Source organism: Pelophylax lessonae, assembly GCF_965119305.1.
Source record: "Pelophylax lessonae genome assembly, chromosome: 9".
NCBI classification, from domain to species: Eukaryota; Metazoa; Chordata; class Amphibia; order Anura; family Ranidae; genus Pelophylax; species Pelophylax lessonae.
Window position 1 is genome coordinate 58,185,525 of NC_138776.1, and position 24,741 is coordinate 58,210,265.

At 47.3% G+C, this 24,741-nt stretch overlaps 1 protein-coding gene across 1 annotated transcript in view; it reads left to right on the forward strand.

The window, feature by feature from the left end:
- Positions 1-970: 970 nt before the first annotated feature.
- Positions 971-24,741, forward strand: part of KCNK18 (potassium two pore domain channel subfamily K member 18) — a gene marked incomplete at its 5' end in the record, with an annotated part of 33,817 nt that continues 10,046 nt past the window's right edge. The window contains one exon of the mRNA XM_082269215.1: positions 971-1,184. Within this exon, the coding sequence (XP_082125341.1) occupies positions 971-1,184 (214 nt within the window). The remainder of the gene's footprint in view (positions 1,185-24,741) is intronic.

The following is a 24,741-nucleotide window of genomic DNA, read 5'->3' on the forward strand; positions in this document are numbered from 1 at the left end:
ATCAATATCTATTCCACTATCTTCAGCTCCGTGACCGGTGACCTGTAGTCAATATATATATATATATATATATATATATATATATTTACATTAAAAAGTACAGTAAAACTGCAGGAAAGGGCACTGGGGGCAAACTAATGTGATTTTTTTTTTATTTTGAATTTTATCAGTGTGTTTAGTGTGTTTTTACATTTGAATTTGCCGCCGGTTCCACCCCCCTGCGAACGTCACGCTGCACGAGACGGAAGCCGGGGCACAGAGACGATCGGGAGAAAGATCCGCCGCAAGACACCGCCGAGACACATCGCTGGATCCCGGTGACAAGGTAAGAAACCTCTTTTACAGGATCCAGCGATGCTTCTGGCGGTACCCCGAGTGTGGCTCGGGGTTACCGCTTTTGACTCTGAAATGTAACCCCCGAGCCATGCTCGGGAATACCGCTAAGAGGGTTAAGCGACAAGCTTCACGCAATTTTGAAAAAATCGGTTTGGCGTGCAATAATAGCAGCAGAATTGTTACACGTTTAGGTTGCCATTAAGGGATAATGGCATCCAAATGCGTATTATGTGTTGTCCAACAACCGGCATGCGATTTGGAATTGGGTCGATACTGCCCCGCAATTCCAAATCGCAAAGTGTGAATGAAGCCTGAGAGATTGGATAAAACGTTTGATTTGCAAAGTGCGGTAACCCATAGCAACTATTTGATTTAGTGACACAACACAGGAGAAAGTGAACTTTCTGCGATACACTAAAGTTGTCCCCCCCCCCCCCCACCTCTTCCTCCGCCGCTGCTCTTTCCACTCTACAGATCAATAGACAGTAATGGAGCTGTTAACTCTGGTGTGTCCCTACTGGGAGCTGCACTGTACAGAGTGGATGAGCGGCAAGGGGGGGGGGGGGGGGGCTCTGGCTGATAATCTCCTCTTATACTCAACCATCATTCCTCTCTGGATCCTCTCCGCTGCATCATGTCCCAGAAGTGCCAGCGGAGATGTGACCACCTCTTCTGGACCCTCTTCCCTCACCTCTGCCTGATCACCTGCCTGGTGCTGTACAGCTTTGCTGGGGCCCCCTTATTCCAATGGCTGGAGCGCTCTACTGGAAGCGACCAATCCGAAACGGACGTCCTGCTAGAGAAACTCTGGAATGTCTCACGGGCCGTGAACAAAAATGCCAGTGTCGGTGAGCCCCCTATATATTTATATTTGGATATTTTATACAACTACGGACTTATATGTTCTGACTTCACTTGCAGCATACTTGCTCTGGAAAAGTGACTGGGAAAGTATTGAAACCAGAGACAGCCAAGAACCTGTATTTTTACCATTGGTGGCCCCTGTGTGTCTCTTATATCCCACCTGTGAGATCTCTATCCTATTAGTAACATGGCCAACATTTCCCATATTTACTGGCCAGACCAGTACAATACCAGCTAGGTGGCTGCCATGATCACAGTACAAGTCCTCTTTATCCTCTTTGGGGGAGCCGACGGAGGTGGGGGCCCTTATTAGGTTGGTGTTATAGGTCACACCACCAGGTTGATTTATTTACTAGAACTGGAGAGTGCAAAATCTGGTGCAGCTCTGCATAGAAACCAATCAGCTTCCAGGTTTCATTGTCAAAGCTTAATTTATCAAGCTGAAATTAGAAGCAGATTGGCTAACATGCACAGCTGCACCAGAATATGCACTTTTCAGTTTAGTAAATCAACCCCAAAGTTTCAATAGTATCCATAGCAACGTGTGTCACGGTCTCCCTTTTATGCAGATGAAAGATGCCTGGTAGCTGTCAGTGACAACACCACTTCCTGTACTGATACCATGGTGATAAGGGGTCACCCATAGCAACCAGATTGCACAATACCAGAGTCAGAGGAGAGGAAAATTATTCCTGATTGGTTGTTATGGGATACCGCTCTCTTCATAATATTGTCTGCCTGCCAAAGCACTGCACAGTGCACCGTAACCCGTAGCAACCAGATTACTGAATCCCAGAGTCAGAAAAGGGGGAAGATGATTCCTGATTGGTTGTTATGGGATACTGCCTTCTACATATTATTGTCTGCCTGCCAGAGCACTGCACAGTGCACCGTAACCCGTAGCAACCAGATTTCAGTTTTGTGGGGGGGGGGGGGATTGTAATTTAGACAGACAGATGTCTTCTGGACAGGGAGCCACCAGCCAATGGACATGTGTGGGTAGGATTGAGTGGAGTGATTTGGACGATATTGATTTCATCATCAAATTTTTCATCTTCTCTCCTTACCCCACATAGGATTCGATTTGAAAAATTGACGAATCTTGGGTGAAAGTTACGTTAATCTTGGATGAAAACATTTATTTTCCCTATTTATTTACCTTCTGTGAAAAAAACGTAAATAAGGGCTCATTTACAATTGTGTTCAGGGGAAAGCTGTGTTTTTACCCCCCCCCCCAACTGCTCCCCTTAAAGAAATAGTTCACCCTTACAAAAAAAAACTGCCTATGCAGGTGTAGGCCACTTAGACAGTGGCGGCTGGTGCTCAAAATTTTTTTTTGGGGGGGGGGGGGGGGGGGCGCAAACAGAAAAATGTAATAGGCATTGCTTTGTGACAAAAAACGCTGTAAAAAATTGCGTGACTTTGAGGTCACAAAAGTGTGAAAGGGGCCTTCAGTAATCAAGGTATAGTGTGCCCCCTTCAATGCAGAGTGACCACAGCGTGCCCCCTTTCAATGCAGAGTGACCACAGCGTGCCCCCTTTCAATGCAGAGAGACCACAGCATGCCCCCATCAATGCAGAAAGACCACAGCGTGACCCTTTTCAATGCAGAAAGACCACAGTGTGCCCCCTTTCAATGCAGAGAGACCACAGCGTGCCCCCTTTCAATGCAGAGAGACCACAGCGTGCCCCCTTTCAATGCAGAGAGACCACAGTGTGCCCCCTTTCAATGCAGAGAGACTACAGTGTGCCCCCCTTTCAATGCACAGTGACCCGTGTGCCCTCCTTTCAATGCACAGTGACCAGCATGCCCCCCTTTCAATGCACAGAGACCAGCGTGCCCCCCGTTCAATGCAGAATGACCAGCGTGCCCCCTTTCAATGCACAGTGACCAGCGTGCCCCCTTTCAATGCGCAGTGACCAGCGTGCCCCCTTCAGCCGAATCACCAATTAAAACTGCGTACCTGACAGATGCCCAGGAAGAGGAAGTCCCAGAGTGTCCAGTGCACTGGCTGAAATAACCCACTTTTTTGCAGAAGTGCTACCTCTGCACCATCCCACATTCATCCATCTGAACTAAAACTGTGATAACCTCATGAGCTATGCAAGCTTCCTAGGTTGAACTTTTATTGCACTGACATCAGCCCTTTTTTTCTCAGGTTCGACACTCTGCTTTCCCTAGACTGTCTTAAACTTATCCGGTGGCCTGTTAATGATTGCTCTTGAAGTCAAGGGTAGTCAGAATTGCCAGGACATTTATTCAGTTGATGCTACACAAGCAAGTCTTACCTGATCTCCAGCTTTCTTCGGGAAGTCAGCTAAACCTCTCATATCCAGCGGCAGCTTGCGGCTTCAGTTCCCCGGCGTGGCGGCATCTCCTGGAGTCCTCAGTCCTCCCGGCTCCCGCCTCCTCCCCAGCCAATGGCATGGGGTTTGCCTTTTGGCCAATCAGGAAGCGCGTATCTGACCCGCTTCCTGATTGGCCAGGAGGAGGATCCGTGTGACAATAGCGAATTTTCATTCGCTATTGTCACACAATGGGCGGGCTCGGGGCGCACTGCCTCTGGCTCTAATCAGGTGATGCAAAAAAAAAAAGCCCATTGAACTCCATGCGTCCGGCGCCCCGCATGTAGATTAGGGGGCCGGACGCCTGGATAGGGGGGGGCGGCGCCCCTGCGCCCCAACACACCGGCCGCCACTGCATTTAGATACCTTCTGAAGCCTGACTGAATAATTCTCAGAGATGACATTCCCCTGTCCTGCCTTGTTGCTAGGACGTTGCTAAGGGTCACTCACAGCTATTACCTTTAACCCCCACCATATGACAGGATTGAGCTACCAAACGGTGAGCTCAGTGCTACTGCGTCAGGGGAAGGAAATGGCATGTGAGTGGGTTTGAATCAGAGAAGCAGCTCACTCCAGTGATGATGATGGTGAACATTAACAGAGGGGAATACCCTTAGCAACGCCCTAGCAACAAGACAGGATGGGAAAATGCAAACTCTGGGAACATATACAGCCTACACCTATAACAAGGGTATTATTCAACCTTGGTCAAAGCTACACAGTTTGTTTTGATCTACAGGCACCACTTACCTGCATAGGCAGTTTTTGGTAAAGGTGAACTAACCCTTTATGTTTAAAAGGTAGCAGCCAGGGGTGTACATATGTTGCAGCAGGAAATAAACCGTGTCATGTTTAGAGGACACTGTAACTCATCTAATGCGACCCAAGTGAGAGAATGGGGCTGTGCTGCAACCACCCCAAAACAGAGTGTGATGCTTAGGGGTTAAAAAAAGGCAGAGAGGAGTCAACATACACTATATTACCAAAAGAATTGGGATTAACTTTTTTTTTTTGGTGAGAATGACAGCAAGCATGGTGTAAACCAACATCCCAAAATTTGTCAGCAAACCATAGCACCATAGCACAAAACTAAAAAACTAGTCAAGATACAGGATTAAATAAACAATAGGGATATCTAGAGCAGAGGACAAAGGGGGGGCATACAAACTTTAATGGCATCCCAGTCTTAGTCCGTAGGGTTCAATATTGAGTTGGCTCACCTTTTGCAGCTATAAAAGCTTCTACTTTTCTGGGAAGGCTGTACACAAGGTTTAGGAGTGTGTCTAGGGAATGTTTGACCATTCTTCCACAAGCGCATTTGTGAGGTCAGGCACTGATGTTGGATGAGAAGGCCTGTCTCGCAGTCTCTGCTCTAATTAATCCCAAAGGTGTTCTATCAGGTTGAGGTCAGGACTTTGTGCAGGCCAGCAGGGCCAGATTGGGAATAAAAAACAGGTCCAAGATAGGTGAATAGAGTTTCCTTAACTCCCAGGAAGCATTTAAAACTCATTGTACCATTTTCAAAAACGGTCTCTGTGTTTTTTTAACTGTTTGACCCTTTTTTTGGTTATTAGGTAGGGGTACTATGTACCTTATACTCATTCACATGAGGGGGGGGCAGGATCTCGGGGACCCCTTGTTAAAGGGGGCTTCCAGATTTGGATAAGCCCCTCGCCCGCATGCCCCCACAATCACCGACCATGGTTTTGGGGAAGAGACCCTTGTCCCCATCAACATGGGGACAAGGTTCTTTGGGGTGGCAGGCTGCATGCTCGGATATAGGTCTGGTATGGATTTTGGGGGGGGCCCATGACATTTTTTTTTTACATTTTGGCGTGGGGTTCCTCTTAAAATCCATACCAGACCCACTTTTTTTTTTTTCAAATATTTATTTTACCGGCAATTTTTTTTTTCTATTCAGCTGTACGCGGGAAAGCCTATTGACAGCTGATGACTCATCAGTTGTTAAGGACACAGCGGCCGTATTTTCGGCCCCACTACTTAACAACCAGCTTTTACTGTGCCCTGATTGGGCAAAACTTTACCCAATCAGAGCGCAGAAAGCACTGTGCAGCACTCCTACCGAACACCCTGCAAATTCGGGTGTTCCCCAAATGGGGCGAACAGCCAATATTCAGCCCAAGCATCAGTTTGCCCAACTTTTTTCATCTTTAATGGTAAAATCACATTTGAAATCTCTGTGCAAAAGTTATAGCACAAATGTTATATTATATACAAACTATGGAACATTTTAATTTTTTTTTTTTGTATTTTTTTTTTCTACTAGTAATGGCAGCAGTCAGGTGACCACCTTGCAAACCTGCGTCACTGACGCCTGATGACGAAAGGCCCAGGAAGCACTGAATGCCCAAGTCGAGTGCACCTTGACAGGGAAAGGAGGAACCTGACCTTTGATTGAAAAGGCCTGAGTCACTGTCTGTCTGATCTATCTGGAAATGGTCACAGAAGAAGCGGCCTGTCCTTTTCAAGGCCCATCCGTAAGCACAAATAGTGAGTCTGACTTCCTAAAAGACTCCATAGCTGCTAGGTACAACCGAATAGCCTGAACCACATCCAGGGCATGCAACGCAATTTCCCTAGGATGTTTCGGCCTGGGTCACAGGGAAGGCAACACAATGTCCTCATTCAAATGGAAATCAGACAACTTTTGGAAGGAACGATGGACAGGGGCTGAAAGAAGACCACCAAGGCCGACACCTGGCCCCTGATGGTACTCAAAGCCAATTTCTGCTTAACTCACTCCGTTGAAGGAAGGCCAAGATCCGAGCCACCAAGAAAGAGCGAGGATGAAAAAAAGCGACTCCCACCATGAAATGTAAGCTTTCCACGTACAATGGTAGATCTTACTAGAGGTAGACTTCCTAGCTTTTAACAGAGTTGGAATCACTGAAATCTCAATCCTTCAGTACCTGGCTTTCAACAGCCAAGCCGTCAAAGCCAGTGACTGTAAAGCAGGATGGAAGATTGACCCTTGGGGACAGCAGATCCTCCCTGAAAGGTAGTCTCCAAGGTACGTTGGCGACCAGCCGTACTAGGTCAGCGTACCAAGACCAAAGAGGCCAATCCGGAGCAACTAGAATGACCGAAATTCCTTCTGCCTTGATCCTGCGCAAGAGTCTCGACAGAAGCTGGAGAGGAGGGAAGGCGTAAATTAGATAATACTGGCCCCATGGGGCTACCAGCATGTCTGTGGCGTCTGCCAGATGCTCCCGTGACTGTGCCACAAACCTATGCACCTTTCCGTTGACCTGAGATGCCAACAGATCCACCTTGGGGGTGCCTCACCGGAGACACAACTGATGAAACATTTCTGGATGAAGGGAACACTCCCCTTAGTCCAACACCTGCCGACTTAGATAATCCACCTGCCAGTTTTCCCCCCCTGGAATTTGTACGGCAGAGAGGGCCAGAACGAAGCATTCTGCCCACCGTAGAATGCCGGCTACCTCCAAAGCTGCCAAAATACTTCTTGCGCCCCCCTGGTCATTGACATGAGCCATGGCATGCTGGACAGCAGGAGATGAATTGCAGCATGCAATTTCTGGAGTTTGTCCAGAGGAAGGAATATTCTGGCTAGAGCCAAGTCCAGAGTCAGACCCAGATAGTCCAACTTTGTGGAACGAACCAGAGCAGACTTCTGATAATTCAGAAGCCTGTCAAACTCCCTCCGTACAGTGATTTCCACATTGTCCACCAGCGCAGTAAGGGAATCCGCTTGCAGGTCATCCTCCGCTGACATAACAATGCCAGCACCGGGGCCAACACTTTTGTGAAGGCCCGAGGAGCGGAGGCGAGACCAAAGGGTAACGCCACAAACTGGAAATGCTCCTTTCCCACGGCAAAGCGGAGGAAGCCCTGGTGACAGACACATATTGGAATATGTAAGTATGCATCCTTGATATCGATAGAGCCAAGGAAATCCCCCTGATGCAGGGATGCTACCACCGTGAGAATGGACTCTATTCTAAACTTCTGTACCCGCACAAAGTAGTTCAGTGCCTTGAGAACCCGAATTGGACGCACCATGCTCTCTTTCCTTGGGACCATGAACAGGTTCAAATAGGACCCCTGGAAGCGTTCCGAGGTCGGAACCAAGACAATCGCCCCCTGAAGTAACAGGACTTCACCTCCCCAAAGAGCCTATAGTCGGTCCAGGGACAGATGCATTTTGGGAAGAAAGAATCTTTCCGGAGGGTAAGAACGAAATTCGATCTTGTAGCCGGACTGTATCACTTCGTGGACCCTCTTGTCTTGCACAAGGGAAATCCATGGGTCTGGGAACCAGCAAAGACATCCCCCCACCCCAGGCGCATCTTCATGCTGAAGGAGCCTTGTCCGCGTGTTTGGAGAATCCCGCTCTCGGCTCGCCAGACCAAGGTCACTTGGATCCAGTGGCGGCTGGTGCTCAAAATTTTTGGGGGGGGCGCAAAAAGAAAAATGTAATAGGTATTGCTTCGCGTCAAAAAACGCAGTAAAAAATTGCGTGACTTTGAAGTCATGGTATAGGCATGGCACAGGTGATGGTATAGGCATGGCATAGGTGATGGTACAGGCATGGCACAAGTGATGGTACAGGAGATGGTATAGGCATGGCACAGATATGGTATAGGCATGTCACGGGTCATGGTACAGGAGATGGTATATGCCCCCTTTCAATGCAGTGACCAGCGTACATGCCCCCTTTCAATGCAGAGACCAGTGTACATGCCCCCTTTCAATGCAGAGACCAGTGTACATGCCCCCTTTCAATGCAGAGACCAGCGTACATGCCCCCTTTCAATGCAGAGACCAGTGTACATGCCCCCTTTCAATGCAGAGACCAGCGTACATGCCCCCTTTCAATGCAGAGACCAGTGTACATGCCCCCTTTCAATGCAGAGACCAGTGTACATGCCCCCTTCAATGCAGAGTTCAGCGCGCGTGCCCCCTTCAATGCAATGAACATTGTGCTGTGCCCCCTTCAATGCAATGAACACTGTGCTATGCCCCCTTCAATGCAATAAACACTGTGCTGTGCCCCCCCAATGCAGAGTTCAGCGTGCATGCCCCCTTCAATGCAACTGTGCTGTGCCCCCTTCAATGCAATGAACAATGTGCTGTGCCCCCTTCAATGCAATGAACAATGTGCTGTGCCCCCTTCAATGCAATGAACAATGTGCTGTGCCCCCTTCAATGCAATAAACACTGTGCTGTGCCCCCTTCAATGCAATAAACACTGTGCTGTGCCCCCTTCAATGCAATAAACACTGTGCTGTGCCCCCTTCAATGCAATGAACACTGTGCTGTGCCCCCACAATGCAGAGTTAGCGTGCATGCCCCCTTCAATGCAACTGTGCTGTGCCCCCTTCAATGCAATGAACAATGTGCTGTGCCCCCTTCAATGCAACTGTGCTGTGCCCCCTTCAATGCAATGAACAATGTGCTGTGCCCCCTTCAATGCAATAAACACTGTGATGTGCCCCCTTCAATGCAATGAACACTGTGCTGTGCCCCCACAATGCAGAGTTCAGCGTGTGTGCCCCCTTCAATGCAACTGTGCTGTGCCCCCTTCAATGCAATAAACACTGTGCTGTGCCCCCTTCAATGCAATAAACACTGTGCTGTGCCCCCTTCAATGCAATAAACACTGTTCTGTGCCCCCTTCAATGCAATAAACACTGTTCTGTGCCCCCTTCAATGCAATGAACACTGTGCTGTGCCCCAACAATGCAGAGTTCAGCGTGCATGCCCCCTTCAATGCAATAAACACTGTGCTGTGCCCCCTTCAATGCAATAAACACTGTGCTGTGCCCCCTTCAATGCAATAAACACTGTTCTGTGCCCCCTTCAATGCAATTAACACTGTGATATGCCCCCTTCAATGCAATAAACACTGTGCTGTGCCCCCTTCAATGCAATAAACACTGTGCTGTGCCCCCTTCAATGCAATGAACACTGTGCTGTGCCCCCTTCAATGCAATAAACACTGTGCTGTGCCCCCACAATGCAATAAACACTGTGCTATGCCCCCTTCAATGCAATAAACACTGTGCTGTGCCCCCTTCAATGCAATAAACACTGTGCTGTGCCCCCACAATGCAGAGTTCAGCGTGCATGCCCCCTTCAATGCAACTGTGCTGTGCCCCCTTCAATGCAATAAACACTGTGCTGTGCCCCCTTCAATGCAATAAACACTGTGCTGTGCCCCCTTCAATGCAATGAACACTGTGCTGTGCCCCCACAATGCAATAAACACTGTGCTATGCCCCCTTCAATGCAATAAACACTGTGCTGTGCCCCCTTCAATGCAATAAACACTGTGCTGTGCCCCCACAATGCAGAATTCAGCGTGCATGCCCCCTTCAATGCAACTGTGCTGTGCCCCCTTCAATGCAACTGTGCTGTGCCCCCTTCAATGCAATGAACAATGTGCTGTGCCCCCTTCAATGCAATAAACACTGTGCTGTGCCCCCTTCAATGCAATAAACACTGTTCTGTGCCCCCACAATGCAGAGTTCAGCGTGCGTGCCCCCTTCAATGCAACTGTTCCGTGCCCCCATCAATGCAGAGTTAAGCGTGCGAGCCCCTTTCAATGCAGAGCGCCACAGCATTGTTCCCAATCACTGCAGAGCGCCACAGCATTGTCCCCAATCACTGCAGAGCGCCACAGCATTGTCCCCAATCACTGCAGAGCGCCACAGCATTGTCCCCAATGATTGCAGAGTGCGCCACAGCATTGTACCCCAATCACTGCAGAGTGCCACAGCATTGTCCCCCAATGATTGCAGAGCGCCACAGCATTGTCCCCCAATGGTTGCAGAGCGCCACAGCATTGTCCCCCAATTATTGCAGAGCACCACAACATTGTCCCCCAATTATTGCAGAGCGCCCACAGCATTGTCCCCCAATTATTGCAGAGCGCCACAGCATTGTCTCCCAGTTATTGCAAAGCGCCACAGCATTGTCCCCCAATGATTGCAGAGCGCCACAGCATTGTCCCCCAATTATTGCAGAGCGCCACAGCATTGTACCCCAATGATTGCAGAGCGCCACAGCATTGTCCCCCAATTATTGCAGAGTGCCACAGCATTGTCCCCCAATGATTGCAGAGCGCCACAGCATTGTCCCCCAATGATTGCAGAGCGCCCACAGCATTGTCCCCCAATTATTGCAGAGCGCCACAGCATTGTCCCCCAATGATTGCAGAGTGCCCACAGCATTGTCCCCCAATTATTGCAGAGCGCCACAGCATTGTCCCCCAATGATTGCAGAGTGCCCACAGCACGGTCCCCCAATTATTGCAGAGCGCCACAGCATTGTACCCCAATGATTGCAGAGCACCACAGCATTGTCCCCCAATTATTGCAGAGTGCCACAGCATTGTCTACCAATGATTGCAGAGTGCCAGCATTGTCCCCAATTATTGCAGAGTGCCAGCATTGTCCCCCAATGATTGCAGAGTGCCACAGCTTTGTCCCCCAATGATTGCAGAGTGCCAGCATTGTCCCCCAATGATTGCAGAGTGCCAGCATTGTACCCCAATGATTGCAGAGCGCCAGCATTGTCCCCCAATGATTGCAGAGCGCCACAGCATTGTACCCCAATGATTGCAGAGCGCCACAGCATTGTCCCCCAATGATTGCAGAGTGCCCACAGCATTGTCCCCCATTTATTGCAGAGTGCCACAGCATTGTCCCCCAATTATTGCAGAGCGCCACAGCATTGTCCCCCAATGATTGCAGAGCGCCATAGCATTGTCCCCCAATGATTGCAGAGCGCCACAGCATTGTCCCCCAATTATTGCAGAGCGCCACAACATTGTCCCCCAATTATTGCAGAGCGCCCACAGCATTGTCCCCCAATTATTGCAGAGCGCCACAGCATTGTCCCCCAATGATTGCAGAGTGCCCACAGCATTGTCCCCCAGTTATTGCAAAGCGCCACAGCATTGTCCCCCAATGATTGCAGAGCGCCACAGCATTGTCCCCCAATCATTGCAGAGCGCCACAGCATTGTACCCCAATGATTGCAGAGCGCCACAGCATTGTCCCCCAATTATTGCAGAGTGCCACAGCATTGTCCCCCAATGATTGCAGAGCGCCACAGCATTGTCCCCCAATTATTGCAGAGTGCCCACAGCATTGTCCCCCAATTATTGCAGAGCGCCACAGCATTGTCCCCCAATGATTGCAGAGTGCCCACAGCACGGTCCCCCAATTATTGCAGAGCGCCACAGCATTGTACCCCAATGATTGCAGAGCACCACAGCATTGTCCCCCAATTATTGCAGAGCACCACAGCATTGTCCCCCAATTATTGCAGAGTGCCACAGCATTGTCTACCAATGATTGCAGAGTGCCAGCATTGTCCCCAATTATTGCAGAGTGCCACAGCATTGTCTACCAATGATTGCAGAGTGCCAGCATTGTCCCCAATTATTGCAGAGTGCCAGCATTGTCCCCCAATGATTGCAGAGTGCCACAGCTTTGTCCCCCAATGATTGCAGAGTGCCAGCATTGTCCCCCAATGATTGCAGAGCGCCAGCATTGTACCCCAATGATTGCAGAGCGCCACAGCTCACTTACCGGTGGTGATCGAGTCTTCTCTTCCAGTCCAGATGACCTCCACTCCTCTGGAGATGCTGCGCGGCTGCGGCCTGGTGAGGTGACTGCCTGGTCGGGTCGTCCGTCTCTCTGAAGCCGATTCCGGTGTCCGGTCTGCTCTCCGAGTCTCCGAGGCTCCGCTCTGCTGTGCCCGTCCGTCCACCGCACTGACTCGTGACTGACGTACGCGACGTCAGCGGGGTCACGGGTCAGCATCGGATGTCCTGGATGATGATTGGTCCAGGCTGGAGACTGGACCAATCACAGCCAGGACATTCCGAAAGTAGGGGTTTCCTAGCGCTGTACCCTGCGCCCAGGTTACGCCCCAGAAGGCAGCCAATCGGCGCCTCTTCTGGGTCGTAAACCCCACCCCCCCACAGCCTCCACATAGGCCGGCGAACACAATTTTTTTTTTTTGAAAACTTTATCGATTTTTTGTAATTTTTTTTTTTCTTTTCTTTTTTTAGGGGGGGGGGGCGGCGCCCTGGCGCCCCCTATGCACAGGCCGCCACTGCTTGGATCCCCCCGAAGAGGCCTTGAAGGGCTTTGAACTTTGAGGGGTGAAAAAACATCTTGTGAGCTGAGAAGGACGGGCCAAGTCTTCAACAAGGTTCCTTACCCTTACAAGAATGCGGAAGAAAAGTACTCTCCCCCCTGTGAGATGCCTAATGATATCAGCCAGGGTAGCTCCAAACAGGTGATCTCCTTGAAAAGGAAGATCAGTTAAGGCTTTTTTAGAGGTCTGGTCCACAGACCAACATTTGAGCCACAAAACATGCCTAAGGACCAATCCCGAAACAGACAGTCTAGAAAGCAGGGGAGCCACATCTAAAGAGGCATCACAGATAAACTGCAGCCCCTGGACCAACTGGTCTGCCAGCTCAGCAAAGGTAGGGGGGAGCTGCTCACCCTCCAGGTCAGTTTGGCCCACTCGGTCAGAGTTTGTCTCACTAGAACAATGGTGAACACCGGCCTAAGTGCAGAACCCATAACAGTAAACATACTGCTGGCCACAGCCTCCGTCTTCCTGACGGCCAGATACTTAAAGGCCGGAGACTCCTGGACCGGAATCATGGTTGCCTTATCTAACTCGAAAACTGGGGGATCCACCACCGGTGGAACAGTCCACTTTTTAAGGAGTGACTCTTCAAAAGGGTACCTCATTGCAAATCGCTTAGGGACCACAAAGGAATGCTTCAGACATTCCCACTCTTTTACGACAAATCTGTCAAAATGGGAGGGAAAGAGAAACCTCTTCGCCACCCTAGATGGCTTGTGAGTGCTAAAGGGAACCAGCTGCTTCTTCATTTTTCAAGTCTCACGCACAGACAAAATCAGTGCGTCCACCAGCGCCTTTTCGTGGGCAGCTACAGGTGTGGAGGAATCATCCTCACTAACTGAGAAATCAGGGCATGAAGACCCCTCAGGGTGGGCCACATCCTCAGTGGTCGAATCAGATTCAGGATCTGAGGAGACAGATGAGGCAGGGGAAGGCAGGGGCACTTTTTATTAGCCCACCGCCCAAAAGTCACCTCCACCAGAGACACAAAGGACTTCAGAACCGGTGTCAGTGCATCAATGGATGGTTAGGACCCGGAGGGCCCCGCGGCCTCTGAGAGGGGGGTCAGGTGGGGAAACGTGCTCCAAAAACTCCATGAGGAATAAGGGGACCCTACAAATTGGGCTAGATAACCCACAGGGACCACCAGGCACAGAGGAGGGGAGTGCCTAACGGGAAGGAGGGGAACCCAGGGTCCGACTGTCCCAGGGAGGGGCCCACGTCCACCCCAAAACCTTCCGGGGGGGGGGGGGGGGGACTCACCATACCAGGCAGGCACCACTCCAGACAGAACCTCCTCACCACGGCGACGCAGGCCGAGACCCAGTCATATTCGACCTCGTGAGGTGTTTACCTTGAAGGCCAGCCCCCGTCCGGTGGGGCTATGTCGTGGCCCACCTAGTGCGGAGCTGAGATCTGCATACGCTCGCTGGTCAGACTGGGGTGACCACTGCATCTAGATTATCCAGCACAGCGCCCAGACCGGCAGTTGATTGTAGATCTCGCAGGAAAAAAACCATAAGAAAAAAAAAAATCTATCTAAAAGGAAAAAATTGCCATCACCAGAGATCCCAGCAAGGAACTACTGTAGGTCCTCACTCCTGACAAGGCAGAAAAAAACTGAGAGTGAGTACCTATAGCAGAGAGGGGGAGTATACCTCCTGGGACTGCCCATAGGCGTAGTCAAGTTCTTTTTCTGGCTAGTATTCACTCCTGTAGGGAGAAAGAGAAATATGCACTTTCACTGTACTAATGACCCCAGCAGAGAAGAGATTAACATCAGGAGCGATTAAAGGGTTAAATATGTGCCTTGCTAATGTTTCAGTGTAGTGGGGGTGGTGCTTTTACTTCACAGAAACGCAAGATCCATGCCTTCTGTACTGACATAGTTGTTGTTTAGATAGGCAGACTGGTGCTCTGCCTGTGTACAGAATGATCTGCGGGTGCTGGCGGACATTGATTCTGCGGGGCCTGCTGATCAGCCCGGTGATGCACACTCGCGCCCTATACCCAGAAGTGCAGGATTACGTATATATATATACAGTGGGTACGGAAAGTATTCAGACCCCCTTAAATTTTTCACTCTTTGTTATATTGCAGCCATTTGCTAAAATCATTTAAGTTCATTCTTCTTCCTCATGAATGTACACATAGCACCCCATACTGACAGAAAAACACAGAATTGTTGACATTGTTGCAGATTTATTAAAAAAGAAAAACTGAAATATCACATGGTCCTAAGTATTCAGACCCTTTGCTCAGTATTTAGTAGAAGCCCCCTTTTGATCTAATACAGCCAGGAGTCTTTTTGGGAAAGATGCAACAAGTCTTTCACACCTGGATTTGGGGATCCTCTGCCATTCCTCCTTGCAGATCCTCTCCAGTTCTGTCAGGTTGTATGGTAAACGTTGGTGGACAGCCATTTTTAGGTCTCTCCAGAGATGCTCAATTGGGTTTAAGTCAGGGCTCTGGCTGGGCCATTCAAGAACAGTCACGGAGTTGTTGTGAAGCCACTCCTTCGTTATTTTAGCTGTGTGCTTAGGGTCATTGTCTTGTTGGAAGGTAAACCTTCGGCCCAGTCTGAGGTCCAGAGCACTCTGGAGAAGGTTTTTGTCCAGGATATCCCTGTACTTGGCCGCATTCATCTTTCCCTCGATTGCAACCAGTCGTCCTGTCCCTGCAGCTGAAAAACACCCCCACAGCATGATGCTGCCACCACCATGCTTCACTGTTGGGACTGTATTGGACAGGTGATGAGCAGTGCCTGGTTTTCTCCACACATACCGCTTAGAATTAAGGCCAAAAAGTTCTATTTTGGTCTCATCAGACCAGAGAATCTTATTTCTCACCATCTTGGAGTCCTTCATGTGTTTTTTAGCAAACTCCATGCGGGCTTTCATGTGTCTTACACTGAGGAGAGGCTTCTGTCGGGCCACTCTGCCATAAAGCCCCGACTGGTGAAGGGCTGCAGTGATGGTTGACTTTCTACAACTTTCTCCCATCTCCTGACTGCATCTCTGGAGCTCAGCCACAGTGATCTTTGGGTTCTTCTTTACCTCTCTCACCAAGGCTCTTCTCCCCCGATAGCTCAGTTTGGCCGGACGGCCAGCTCTAGGAAGGGTTCTGGTCGTCCCAAACGTCTTCCATTTGAGGATTATGGAGGCCACTGTGCTCTTAGGAACCTTAAGTGCAACAGAAATCTTTTTGTAACCTTGGCCAGATCTGTGCCTTGCCACAATTCTGTCTCTGAGCTCTTCAGGCAGTTCCTTTGACCTCATGATTCTCATTTGCTCTGACATGCATTGTGATCTGGAAGGTCTTATATAGAAAGGTGTGTGGCTTTCCTAATCAAGTCCAATTAGTATAATCAAACACAGCTGGACTCAAATGAAGGTGTAGAACCATCTCAAGGATGATCAGAAGAAATGGAAAGCACCTGAGTTAAATATATGAGTGTCACAGCAAAGGGTCTGAATACTTAGGACCATGTGATATTTCAGTTTTTCTTTTTTAATAAATCTGCAACAATGTCAACAATTCTGTGTTTTTCTGTCAGTATGGGGTGCTATGTGTACATTCATGAGGAAGAAGAATGAACTTAAATGATTTTAGAAAATGGCTGCAATATAACAAAAAGTGAAAAATTTAAGGGGGTCTGAATACTTTCCGTACCCACTGTATATACATATATATATATATATATATATATATATATATATATATATATGTGCTCCTGCACAGCGCAGCCGCCCTGTAACAGTAAATCTGATATAGGGCAGTGAGCAAGTGGTTAAGATCATTTGGGTTTTCTCATAAGTTTGGTTTAGCTGCGGTTCCTCCCTTCTGTCAGTAGGTGGCACTGTTAACAACCATTGGAAATGGTACTATTTGTACCAAAATAAAAAATATGCAAAATAAGTGTGCAAAATGTCAAAATGAATTAAAGTGTTTGTTCACCAATGCCAGAAGTCTACCAAGCAAAATAGGTGAGTTGGAAGTTCTGGTGCATGAGGAGAACTATGATTTAATTGGTATTGCTGAATCTTGGCTTCATTCTTCACATGACTGGGCATTGGTATTCCTGGCTATGCTCTCCTTCGGAAAGAAAGGGTAAAACGGAGGGGTGGTGGTATCTGTCTCTATGTGAGAAGTGATCTCAAAGTGATTGTGAAAGAGGACCTAGTTGATGGAGAGTGTGATGAGTCTGAAGCAGTATGGGTGGAAATGCACATGGGTGTGCGTAATACAAAGATTATCATTGGAGTTTAATATAGACCTCCCAGTATTAATAAGGAGGCAGAGACTCAGCTCCTGACACAGACAGAAAGGACTGCAAGGGCTGGGACACTGATAATAATGGGGGATTTTAACTACCCAGACATTGCCTGGAGTAATGGCACTGCTGGGACAGTTAAAGGGGAAAAATGTATAAACCTATTACAAGAAAATTTTATGGTACAGATTATTGAGGCCCTGACTAGAAATGATGCTCTGTTACATCTGGGTAGCAGTGACCATAATATCATTTTATTTAATGTTAGCTGTAAGCAAAAAACGCATACAGGAAATATAAAAACACTTAACTACAAGAGAGAAAATTTTCCAACGATGAGGGCTGCTCTCCAGGACTTAGACTGGGAGGGAATATTGGCATTGATGAACACAGAACAGAAATGAGAATTTTTCAAAAAGACTGTATGCAAATTATCATTATTATTACATAGGATTTATATAGCGCCGACAGTTTACGCAGCTCTTTACAACTTGAGGGTAGACAGTACAAATACAATACACTTTAATACAGTAGGAATCAGAGGGCCCTGCTCATTAGAGCTTACAATCGAAGAGGGAGGGTCAAGAGATAAAAGAGGTAATAACTGTGGGGGATGGGCTCATGGAGAAAATAAAAGTATAAAAGTAGTTGTTAGGTGGATGCCAGATAGGTTTCTCTGAAGAGATTTTTTTTTTCAGGGATCGTCTGAAAGTAGACAAAGTAGGAGATAGTCGGGCAGATTGGGGTAGAGCATTCCAGAGGATGGGAGAGGCTCGGGAGAAATCCTGAGGCAAGCATGGGAAGTGGTTACAAGGGAGCTAGAGAGCAGGGGATCCTGGGAGGAATGAAGAGAACGAGTTGGTTGGTATTTTGAGACCAGATTAGTGATGTAGCTGGGCTCCAAGTTATGGATGGCTTTGAAAGTTATGGTTGGTAACTTGAATTTAATTTGTTTGTTGAGTGGCAGCCAGTGGAGGGATTGGCAAAGAGGGGTAGCAGACACGTTTTCTGAGACATCTGGTGTCGTCTGTTTGCCAGGGTTGTAGCGGTCGGGGCCAAATTCTGCGTATAGTGGGGGAGCGAGCTTGTCTAGGGAGGATGACAGTGAGCTGTTATAGACGGAAGTGGCTAGGTTGGGGCATGACAGGGGTGAGATTTTGTCATATAGATGGTCAGTAGCAGAGTAAAGCATAGAAGGGTTGAGGTGGCGAAGGTTTCTACGGGTAACTGTTAGGCGGCTGGAGGGAGATTAGTTGGAAAACAGGGAGAGTGCAAAACTAATAAGGTGGTGAGTAGAGAGTGGGAAAGGTTTGTTGGAGAGGTTGCATGGAGTGCATAGATAAGAGAAGACAAGGTCAAGGGTGTTGCCTGTGGAGTGTGTAGAAGCCTGTATCCATTGCTTCAGGTCAAGAGATGAGGTTAGGCCTGAAAAGTTTAGAAGCAGTAGTAGTATTAGCATTAACAGGGATGTTGAAGTCACCAAGAATAATCGTGGGGATTTCAGAAGAGAGAAAGTAGGGTAGCCAGGCAGAGAAGCCATCAAGGAAGGTTGATACTGGTCCAGGGGGCCGGTAGATGACAGTAATTCTCAAAGAAGCAGGAGAAAATAAACGAATGCAATGCACCTCAAAAGAGGGAGGTGAGTGAAGCACCTGATAGGTGCTGTATGGGGCTAGAAGGATTCCCACTCCACCTCCTTTCTGTCCACCTGGTCTAGGGGAGTGAGTCCAGAGAAGGCTGTCATGGGAGAGGAAAGCAGAAGTAGTATCGGAATTATGAAGCCAGGTTTTCGGTGATGGCAAGTAGGTTAAAGGAATTTGTGATGACGAGGTAGTGGATGGAGGTGAGTTTGTTACAGACAGAGCAAGCGTTCCAGAGGGCACAGGAGAAGGGGAGGCTGGTATTGGGAAGAAGGGGAATGGAGACTAGGTTCTGTGGGTTGCAGCTGCTGGCAGAGGGTGTAGGGTGGTGGGAGCATAGTGCAAAGCCAAAAGGAGGCCCTGGGTTTGGGGATATGTCACCAGAGGCAAGGAGAAGGGTGAGAGAGATAATGTGGGAGTGCGATTTATATGAAGGGACATGCCCCAGAGTCCTGTAAATTTTCTCAGTATGTGGATGTAAAATTAGCAAGAGTTGGTAGGAGCAGTAATAGGGAGAGGACAGAAGACGGGGTGATATATATATATATATATATATATATATATATATATATATATACATATAAGCTGTGGGGTGAAGAAGAGGGGTGAAGGTGAGTGAGTTTGAGAAGAGAGGACACAACTGTCAGCAGGAGTGGTAGGGAGTGCATGTTACAGAGTGTGCAAAGAGCTGAATAGAGAGACAGGGTCACCTGCAGCCTGTTTGGTGCTTGTTGGTGTAGTGTGCTGTGTATATTCGCATTGTGCAAGTGAAGTGCATATCACTTGTAGAAAATATTTGAGAATCACTTAGAGAAAGAAGCCTTAAGGAAAGATGCCCAGCAATGTGCTCCCCCAGCAAATTTACTGAAAAGTATATTCCCATGGGCAATAAGGCTAAAAATAAAACCTATGTGGCTCACGGGCCAAAGTTTAAAAAGCTATAAATAATAAGCAAACAGCTTTTAACAAATAATGTAATTTCAAAGCCTTTGTTTTTTAGGGACTCGTTAAGGACTGGAATAGTACCACTGGATTGGCTAAGGGCCAATGTGGTGCCTATATTTAAAAAGGGATCAAAGTCTTTGCCAAGTAACTATAGACATGTTCGTTTAACTTCTATAGTCGGGAAGATACTGGAGAGTTTAATAAAAGACCACATAGATGAGTTCTTGCTAGAAAAAAATATTTTAAGCAACAGACAGCATGGATTCATGAAAGACAGAAGTTGTCAAACAAACTTGATTCCTTTTTATGAGAAGGTAGGAAAAACCTTGGACAGAAGGGTGGCTGCGGATGTAATATACTTGGATTTTCCAGAAGCGTTTGACACAGTTCCCCACACACAGTGCCATCTTAAGAGCATTATAGGCCCCCAGGTAATGCAGTGCACTGGGGCCCTGCCTACACAATCACCCACGAGAATAAAAATGCAAATTATCCATAAGGCGATATTTATTGGTACAGCAGTGCCAGGCTAATGACAGCTTCCAAGTTCGGCGGCTGGGTCCGGTGAACACACACACATGGATGGGAGCCAGACTTGACTGTCCTGTGTGTGCCTGTTTCTGTGTAGGTGGACAAGCATTCCTGCAGTTGTGGGCTCCCCCTCCACGGCCCAAGTGGCTTGACAGCAGTGCAGGGCTGACAGGCGCTTGTCACCTGCTAAGTTTGGCGGCGGGATGCACACGGGAGTCGGAACTAATGCTTTGCTGGGGCTGGGTTGCTGGGCAGGTTGGGCCCTCGGGTAACTTCCCAGCGTGCCCATGCGGTAAGACAGCCCTGCCCACAGACGACTAATGTGGAAGGTTAGAAAAATAGAAAATTGGATAAAAGATAGAATTCAGAGTAGTGGTTAATGATTCTTACTCGGAATGGTCTAAGGTTATCAGTGGTGTACCCCAAGGTTCAGTGTTGGGACCCTTACTTTTTAATATCTTTTTACATGATATAGGGTCTGGGATTAAAAGTACCATTTCAGTCTTTGAAGTTGACACCAAGCTATGCAGTGGAATAACTTCCTTACGGGATGTCTCCAACTTACAAGCTGACCTCAATGCACTGTTTCATTGGGCAACTTTGTGGCAAATGAGGTTTAATGTTGATAAATGTAAAGTTATGCACTAAGAATATGCATGCATCATACATACTAGGGGGAGTAGAACTGGGGGAATCCATAGTGGAGAAGGATCGGGTGTTCTGGTAGATCCTAAGCTTAATAATAGCATGCAATGCCAAGCTGCGGTTTACAAAGCAAGCAAAGTCCTTTCTTGTATTAACAGAAGCATGGACTCCAGAGAGAGAGAGAGATAATTTGCCCCTGTACAAATCATTAGTAAGACCTCATCTGTAATATGCAATTCAGTTTTGAGCACTAGTTCTCAAAAAGGATATCGGGGAACTGGAGAAAGTGCAGAGAAGGGCAACCAAACTGATAAGAGGCATGGAGGATCTCAGCTATGAGAAAAGATTGGAGGGACTGAATTTATTCTCTCTTAAGAAGAGGAGATTAAGGGGGGATATGATCAACATGTATAAATACATAAGGGGTCCATATACAGGGAGTGCAGAATTATTAGGCAAATGAGTATTTTGACCACATCATCCTCTTTATGCATGTTGTCTTACTCCAAGCTGTATAGGCTCGAAAGCCTACTACCAATTAAGCATATTAGGTGATGTGCATCTCTGTAATGAGAAGGGGTGTGGTCTAATGACATCAACACCCTATATCAGGTGTGCATAATTATTAGGCAACTTCCTTTCCTTGGGCAAAATGGGTCAAAAGAAGGACTTGACAGGCTCAGAAAAGTCAAAAATAGTGAGATATCTTGCAGAGGGATGCAGCACTCTTAAAATTGCAAAGCTTCTGAAGCGTGATCATCGAACAATCAAGCATTTCATTCAAAATAGTCAACAGGGTCGCAAGAAGCGTGTGGAAAAACCAAGGCGCAAAATAACAGCCCATGAACTGAGAAAAGTCAAGCGTGCAGCTGCCAAGATGCCACTTGCCACCAGTTTGGCCATATTTCAGAGCTGCAACATCACTGGAGTGCCCAAAAGCACAAGGTGTGCAATACTCAGAGACATGGCCAAGGTAAGAAAGGCTGAAAGACGACCACCACTGAACAAGACACACAAGCTGAAACGTCAAGACTGGGCCAAGAAATATCTCAAGACTGATTTTTCAAAGGTTTTATGGACTGATGAAATGAGAGTGAGTCTTGATGGGCCAGATGGATGGGCCCGTGGCTGGATTGGTAAAGGGCAGAGAGCTCCAGTCCGACTCAGACGCCAGCAAGGTGGAGGTGGAGTACTGGTTTGGGCTGGTATCATCAAAGATGAGCTTGTGGGGCCTTTTCGGGTTGAGGATGGAGTCAAGCTCAACTCCCAGTCCTACTGCCAGTTTCTGGAAGACACCTTCTTCAAGCAGTGGTACAGGAAGAAGTCTGCATCCTTCAAGAAAAACATGATTTTCATGCAGGACAATGCTCCATCACACGCGTCCAAGTACTCCACAGCGTGGCTGGCAAGAAAGGGTATAAAAGAAGAAAAGCTAATGACATGGCCTCCTTGTTCACCTGATCTGAACCCCATTGAGAACCTGTGGTCCATCATCAAATGTGAGATTTACAAGGAGGGAAAACAGTACACCTCTCTGAACAGTGTCTGGGAGGCTGTGGTTGCTGCTGCACGCAATGTTGATGGTGAACAGATCAAAACACTGACAGAATCCATGGATGGGAGGTTTTTGAGTGTCCTTGCAAAGAAAGGTGGCTATATTGGTCACTGATTTGTTTTTGTTTTGTTTTTGAATGTCAGAAATGTATATTTGTGAATGTTGAGATGTTATATTGGTTTCACTGGTAAAAATAAATAATTGAAATGGGTATACTGTATATTTGATTTTTGTTAAGTTGCCTAATAATTATGCACAGTAATAGTCACCTGCACACACAGATATCCCCCTAAAATAGCTAAAACTAAAAACAAACTAAAAACTACTTCCAAAAATAGTCAGCTTTGATATTAATGAGTTTTTTGGGTTCATTGAGAACATGGTTGTTGTTCAATAATAAAATTAATCCTCAAAAATACTAAGTTATTCACTTTAAGGTCAACACAGAGGACAAGGGGGCACTGTTTACTCCTAGAGGAAAACCAATTTCGTTTCCAAATACGGAAAGGTTTCTTCACCGTAAGAGCTGTGAAAATGTGGAATATACTCCCTCCAGAGGTGGTTCTGCCTAGCTCAGTAGATTGCTTTAAAAAAGGCCTGAATTCTTTCCTAGGTGTACATAATACAAATGGGTACTAATACACCGAACAAAATTATAAACACAACACTTCTGCCACATTTTAGAGTGGCCTTTTATTGTGGCCAGCCTAAGGCACACTTGTGCAATAATCATGCTGTCTAATCAGCATCTTGATATGCCACACCTGTGAGGTGGATGGATTATCTGGGCAAAGGAGAAGTGCTCACTAACACAGATTTAGACAGATTTGTGAACAATATTTGAGAGAAATAGGCATTTTTTGTACATAGAAAAAGTCTTAGATCTTTGAGTTCAGCTCATGAAAAATGGGGCAAAAACAAAAGTGTTGCGTCTATAATTTTGTTCAGTGTATTTATAGGTAAAGTTGATCCAGGGAATATTCGATTGTCTCTCTGGGGATCAGGCAGGAATCATTTTTCTGCTGCAGCAAATTGGATCATGCTTTGCTGGGGTTTTTTCGCCTTCCTCTGGATCAACTGTGGGTATAGGATTGTGTATATGGGATTGTATGGTTGGGTTTTCTTTACTGTTATTTGTTTTTTATTGGTTGAGCCAGATGGACTTGTGTCTTTTTTAAACCTGGCTAACTAGGTAACTAAGTTATCTTTGGCATTAGTATGATGAGCTACAGTGACGCTAGGTTATGAATATGCATACTTTTCTCAGGCAATCAGGAGGAGTTTCATGGCCAATGAGCATGCTCGGAGAGAGTACATATTTGGAGGAAGTCAGGGGATCAGGGTCCTCCTATCCAGACCTTGGTCTGGTGTGGATGTGTGAGGAACAACTGCTGCTCTGGGTAGGTCTAAACCCTAAGGCCTAGCCATGAGCTCAAGTCTCTGCAAGGCAGAGCCTGCTTTTTGGACTGGAGGCATGAAGGAAAGTATGGAGACCTGAGATGACATACCACAGGTTACTCTGCCATGGACAGGGGAAACCATGGAGAGCCTGGGAAAGGGTCAATACAGAATCATCCAGAAAATCCTTTCCTTCTGTTTTGTGAGTTCTTTTTCAGTTGCTATAGGAGACAGTGTAGTATGGTAAGCAACGGGTTAAGTTGCTGTCTGCAAAATGTTACAATTATGTATATGTCTGGGAGCTGGGTGTGGCTGAAGTTAGTTGCATGCTGATGTGCAGTGAATAAAGAAGCAACCTGTACAGCCTGGTCTGTGTTAATACACTACATTTTGGCAACGAGGATGGCTAGCTTTCTGGATTTACCGGCTATCGGACCGTTTGATGTGTCTGGAGACCACACTAGTCTCTCACAGCGCTGGGACAAGTGGAAGAAGGGATTTCAGCTCTATGTTATAGCCACAGGAGTGACTGCACCTGCTCAGAAGAGAGCCATGCTGCTGCATCTAGCTGGACCTCAAGTTCAGGACATTTTTGAAACCCTGGGAGCAACAGGGGAAGATTCAGACTATGAGACAGCCATGAATAGACTGAGTGAGTACTTTGAGCCAAAGAAAAATATTCCCTATGAAAGATATAAGTTTAGACAGGCTGTGCAAGAACTGGGAGAAACCACAGACAGTTATGTGACTAGGCTGAAATATCTGGCAAAGTCTTGTGATTTTGGGACTGTAACTGAGGAGATAATCAGAGATCAGGTCATAGAGAAATGCACATCTGTGCACCTCAGGAGGAGATTATTGAGAGAACCTAGTCTCACACTTACTAGTCTGCAGGAGATTGCAAGAGCCATTGAACTGTCTGAGCTCCAGGCTCTGCATATTGAAACCAAGAACACTGCATCTGTCAATACAGTCTCCAAACCTACCTATAATAATAGGAATAACTGGATTTGAAATGGGGTTATCATCAGATTGAATTGACCCCA